General features: G+C 37.0%; 1 protein-coding gene across 2 annotated transcripts in view; it reads left to right on the top strand.

Moving 5' to 3' along the window:
* The first annotated feature begins 319 nt into the window (after positions 1-319).
* LOC106094701 (cytoplasmic dynein 1 intermediate chain-like) overlaps positions 320-6,000 on the top strand; it is a 30,563-nt gene continuing 24,882 nt past the window's right edge. The window contains exons 1-3 of one of the 2 annotated variants that reach the window (XM_059368323.1): positions 320-367; positions 1,323-1,454; positions 1,507-1,637. In XM_059368323.1, the coding sequence (XP_059224306.1) occupies positions 330-367; positions 1,323-1,454; positions 1,507-1,637 (301 nt within the window). In that variant the 5' untranslated portion in view covers positions 320-329. Of the gene's footprint in view, positions 368-1,088; positions 1,261-1,322; positions 1,455-1,506; positions 1,638-6,000 lie in introns of those variants that run through there. The other variant, XM_013261935.2, reaches the window with a different exon arrangement.

Raw genomic sequence — 6,000 nt, 5'->3', positions numbered from 1 at the left:
CTTTACTAAACATCGGTAAAAGCATGTCATCGTTGACGAAACCGTCTCTGAAATTTATTACTGAATGGACAACTTAAAGAAATTTGTACTTTTAATTCAATATAAAAAACGTTAATTTCCATACATACATGCTTGGAATGAAGAACAATAAATTAAACCCAATTATAATGGTTTGACATTGTGTCTAAAAATAGAACATGACAAAGCTGAACAAAATAAGCATGGCTGCAGACAATTTTTCTTGTGTGTTGTTAGCTAAGAGTGATCACAAATACACATCAAACAATAGTGATGTGGATATTCATTGCATAGAGCGCCTGCTTTGCAAAATGAAGTTCCTTGGTTCAACTCTCAGCAGCGCCAAAATGTAAAGTTTTACTTAATTTATAATTGCAATTGCATTTCATATTAAATTTGTCTTCTTCAAAACATCTGAGCGATTGAGAGCGTGGGGGTGAGAGACAGGCGGAACAAAATGTGTTGTGTACTTAATATGTGTTCGCCAATCGCCAATTGCATGCTCCGAAGAGGTCGGAAACAGAAATTGTTTCCATAATTTTACCTTTCAGTTTCAATGCTCGTTAGTTCTTATTTTACTTGTGAGAAGTTATAGGTGAACTAATGGTATGTAAACACAATTTCGTAGCTTCTATGAAGTTATTGAACTCGTAGCGAGCATATTTTTCGTAAACGCCATGGGAAGTTCAATATTTTCTAAATTTAGTTCATTTTAACTATTGTTGAGGTTTAACATTTTTTGAGCGCAGGTGATTGGCGTCATAGGCGGACATGCTAACCTCTGCGTTACGGTGGCCTCCATTAACAATAAAGTATTTACTTAAAATCCGTATATAATACTTCGAATTCCAAAGAAACGATTGCCATTTAATAATTTTTGTTGGCATGTACAGTGTGCAAACATAAAATTATATTTATTTCGAAAACAAGATGTGGTTTACTCATACTTATAAAATTAAAACTGCTGTTGCGGTATTTGCGTTAATAATAGATTGCCATTAAAAAAATCATTCGAACAGTTATGAATGCGAAATGTTTGTTTATTTATTATTCAAGTAAATCTTAGAATTAAAAGATAGCATTACCTAAAATGTACGGAAAAAAGTATGAGGATAAGCGTGCTAAGCTTGAAGCTAAGCTGGAAGCTATGCGCCAAGAAAGAAAACAACTGGAGAAAGAAAAATTTGACCGCAATGAAATACAAATTAGAAAAAATATAGATGCGAGAACTGAGAGCCATGAGTGAATACTTTTAATAGCAACCCGAAGATAAATGATTTTATATTTTGAAAATCGTATTCCAGATCATTTAACGAAAAATATGTCAAATTCGAGATTCTGCCTGTGAGAGAAGTTGCCAGCACACTTGGGAAATTAAAATCTGAATATAATGATAACATGCAAACGACTTTGGATGCCATAAATACTCAGACCAAGTACAACTGACAATTTATATAGAAAATCAAACTCAAATTTTTAACCTTGCAGAAGTGTGTCTGAAAAACTTTTGAAGTTAAGTGTTTCCCAAATTAAAGTCACCGATATTCAACCGAAGGCTATATGTACTGAGACAAAGTCAACACAAACTAAAGGCAGCCGCATACTTCCTGAACGTCTAGGTAAGTTTCTATATGCCATATTTTGTTGTTGTTGTACCCACATGTCTACATATGGAGGTGGCGATCCTCGTCTAGCTCCTATAGGTGCAAAGGACCAATCGCCGTGGGAACATGGTGGCCATTGATTATTTAAATGCGCCAATAAGTCGTCATATCGAGCATCAAAGGCACTCAGTATTTTTGCAAGAGCCGGTGGCGCACGGCCTTTCACTGTGACTCTCCGTTTATTGTCCGCGACTGCAATTGCAGCCACTTCATATGGGGTATTCCACTATACACCACCTGTGGACGTGCCCGGTAGCTCGCATCTAACCTTCTCGTGATAACAATGAACTCCACACAGATCGGAGCTCATAGTTCCAGCCTGTGTGCTGCTCATAGTTATTCCGTGCCGGGATGCCATATTATAACCATATATATTGTAGCATGGTTGCAAATTCATATAAATTCCAATTAAAATTCATTGTCTGTTGATTTTGTATTGAACATTTTTTACCTTTGAAGGAAACATTTTAAAATTTTTAAAAATCTAAGTGATGGTTAAGGCATTTCTTATATTTTAATGTAAATTTTTTAGGCGTTAATTTTTTGCTGAAAAGCATAAATATGATATTAGAAGATATTTTGTCCGCTTTTAATTGATATCATTATCGCTTAAAGGCAAGTTTTAGATTACAATTTTTTTTAAATATTTTTGACATTTTGAGGCTTAAATCATCATTTTGCTGTATGAAAACAGAAAAAAATGTTTGCTGTTTTAGTTCAAAATTATTGCTGTCCCATGCTTTTTGTTTTTAGAGGAATTTTTTTGCGGTCTGTACTAAAAAAAATGGGAAAGCAGACTACAAAATCTGCTAAAAGAACGTCTCATCATCTTCCCCGCATGCTCTACATGTGATATCACTTGCCGCACCAATTTTACATAAGTGAGCTCGTAGTCCTATGTGTCCCGTTATGATACCAATAGCTATACTGACCTCCTTGTTACTTCCTTTCAGTAATAGCCTCGTATTCTCACGATCTGGATCCCCCATTATGATTTTCGCCGTCTTACCGCCCGTTTCGCTGTTCCACAATGTTTCGTGCGCATTCCTCGCCCGCTCCCTTAACTCGGACTGCGTCGACCAGAAAGGCTTCGGGTTAACCAAGTTTATTGACGGCAGTCCTCTGGCCTTCACCGCCAAATCGTCTGGCGTTGCGTTCCCACTTACTCCGTTATGGCCCGGCACCCAACCGATGCGGATTCTGTCATCCTCAGAGAAGGCGTTAATATCCTTCTTACACTGCAAGACTTTTCGTGCCTTACCGTCCTGGTTGTTATGGGCCTTATGGCAATTTTACTGTCGGTAAAGATGTTCACACTCGACGTCCTCGCGTTAGCACCAAACCACTTTACGCATTCCGTGATCGCCCGGATCTCCGCCTGCAGGACCGTATTATGGTCAGACAGTGTAAAACAGATCTCAGTCCCTGGGTTCTCAAAGAAGACCCCCTAGATTTGATCCATCCGTGTAACATGATCTTCTAGATGGCAATACTAGGGTTCTGTCAATCCAAGATTGTGCCGATGGTTGCAGTGCTTAACACTCGACTTCAAAGTTCATCTCAGGTATTCTATCGTCCCCTCGATTATACCGCGATGGTATGAGTCATCCTCAATCCATTCTCCCATCGCCTTAATTCTCATAGCCGCAGTGGCTGCCTCACACTTAATCTGTATGTCAATGGGTCGGATATCTAGAATAGTCTCCAGTGCCCACATTCGTCTTCCTCCTACACAGGCAGATTTCAGTCTTCTCTGGATTGAGACATTGAGACCTCTGGGTCTAGCCCAGTCACATGCCATATGCAAGACCCTTTCGGCCCTTCTGCATAGCTCGTTCGGATCCTTATCCCTTTGAAGTATTATAACATCGTAGCAGACGGGTTCAAATCCCTCCTCAGTCAGCATCCGTAAAGGGTCACCCATAGGAGTGGCGATAAAATGCTCCCCTGTGGCGTGCCTTGTGCCACTTTCTTCCTTATACTTATGCCATGGGACACACAATTTATCCACCTGTTCCTTAGCTTATGGTTTATCCAGACTCTAAGAACCGGTTACTGGTCTAAGTGTTTATAGTGTTTTACTCTTCCATTTTATTTAATATAATATAAATAGAATATACTAAAATAAAGTTAAATAATTAATTAACTTTATTTTTTTTTATTTATTTATTAGTCTATAGATATTATAATCCTTACAGACTAGACTATATACAATGTATACAAACTAAGCTTAATAACTACGAATTCAGCAAAATAATAATCCTTTTCTTTAAAGAATATTTGTTTTCGCACAGATCTATATTATTGTAAAATTTATTAAATTCAACACATAAACGCCTAAATGGGTCATTGTTCGCAAAATTCGTACGATAGTATTCAACATGAAGGAGATTAAAATTTCGTGAAGGTCTCAGCGGCACGTTCAAGTAGATGTGGTCCAACAGAAACTCCGACTTCAAGTTTCCGTTTAGTATATTTAACATGAAATTCAGATTCAGCATTGTACGCCGACTTTCCAACGAAGGCAATTTGATCAAATTTAATCTTTCTTTATAAGATGGTAAAGTATTAAATGTCCAGTTACGTCTACGTAAGCAGAATAACACGAACTGTTTTTGCACAGACTCAATTGAATTGCAGTGGATTTTATAATTTGGGCACCATATTATAGAACCATACTCCAGTATCGGTCGAACAAGGGATGTGTATAGATTTCTTGTGACGATTGGATCAACAAACTCTTTGCTCCAACGCTTAACAAATCCTAAAGAACCATAGGCTTTATTGATCGTCAAAGATATATGTGATCTATAGTTTAACCTTTGATCTAACAAGAAGCCAAGATCCATGATTGATTCCACAGTTAGGGGCGAACCGTTTATAGAGTAAATTGTTGTTAGATGATTTAATCTGTAAAACGATATATGTTTACATTTTTTTATGTTCAATTCCATTAGATTCAGTTGACACCAATCGTATAATCGGTCAAGGTCGGATTGTAGTTTCAGTTGATCTGTGTCATTTTGAATGGTTTTGAAAAGTTTAACATCGTCTGCATACATAAGTACTTGAGAGAAAGTGGCAGTGGATGGTAGATCATTAATAAATAATGAAAACAAAATAGGCCCAAGATGACTACCTTGTGGGACTCCCGATAAAACATCAATAGTTTTAGAAACAGAATCATTAAATTTTACAGTTTGAGTGCGATTAGACAGGTAATTTGATATCCATGCTAGCAACGAGTCTGAAAACCCCAGGAGGTCTAGCTTGTGTAATAGAAGACTATGATTTACCTTATCAAAAGCCTTGCTAAAATCAGTATATATAACGTCAGTTTGCAAACGATTTCTAAATCCTTCGTTTACAATTGTAGTTAATTCCAAAACATTTGTTACAGTTGAGTACGATTTGCGAAATCCATGCTGATATCGTGATAACAGTGAAGAAACTTGATGAGACAGTGAGTCAGTGATGATTTTTTCAAGAAGTTTCGGAATAGCGCTAAGCTTTGCGATTCCTCTGTAGTTGGTGACTTCAGATTTACATCCACTTTTAAACAGGGGTATAATGAAAGAATTTTTCCATAATGGAGGGAAATATTGTTTCCGTAAAGATTTATTAAACAATATTGAGAGAACACCGGACAGGGAATTTGCGCAGTGCTTAAGAATATTGCTAGGGATACCATCTGGACCTGGATTGTAGGAACATTTCATATTCCTCAAATAATGCTGTACAGTATCAGATGTTGTTAGTGGAACAGATATCGTGCTATTTCCGTAGAAGCTTTGGGAGGGCTCATTAGTTTTATTATATGTTTTCCGGGAATAAGTAGTGGCAAAGAAGTCTGCAAACATATTGCTGATGGAAAGGTCATCATCCGCTTCGATGGCTCCAAATTTCAAAACTTTTGGAAAAGTATTCGACTGACGTTTAGAGTTTACAAATTTATAAAAAGATTTAGGGTTTACTTGTAGTTGACTTTTTATATTCGACAAATAAGTGTTGTATGAGATCTTATTGCAGATGTTATATTCAGAACGAACAACAGAGTATTTGGAAAAGTCCAGTATATTTTATTTTATTTTACTCTCCTCCTAACCACCCCCTAATAAAGTGAACAGCAGACATTTTCAGCAAACAACTGACTTTTTTTAACAGCAGAACTACTGCTATAATAGCAGCAACATTAACTACTAACAGTCAGCAGCTATTATCAGCACATATTTTTCTATGAGTTTACCTGGTTACTGGTTACATCTTAAATGTCGACATAAGGAGGGGTTTATCACCGCTGCTTAGAACCGGAAGTCGG

The sequence above is a fragment of the Stomoxys calcitrans genome, chromosome 4 (genome assembly GCF_963082655.1).
Source record: "Stomoxys calcitrans chromosome 4, idStoCalc2.1, whole genome shotgun sequence".
Classification (NCBI taxonomy): domain Eukaryota; kingdom Metazoa; phylum Arthropoda; class Insecta; order Diptera; family Muscidae; genus Stomoxys; species Stomoxys calcitrans.
Note: the sequence above shows the minus strand (reverse complement) of the source record. Positions and strands in the feature narration are given on the sequence as shown.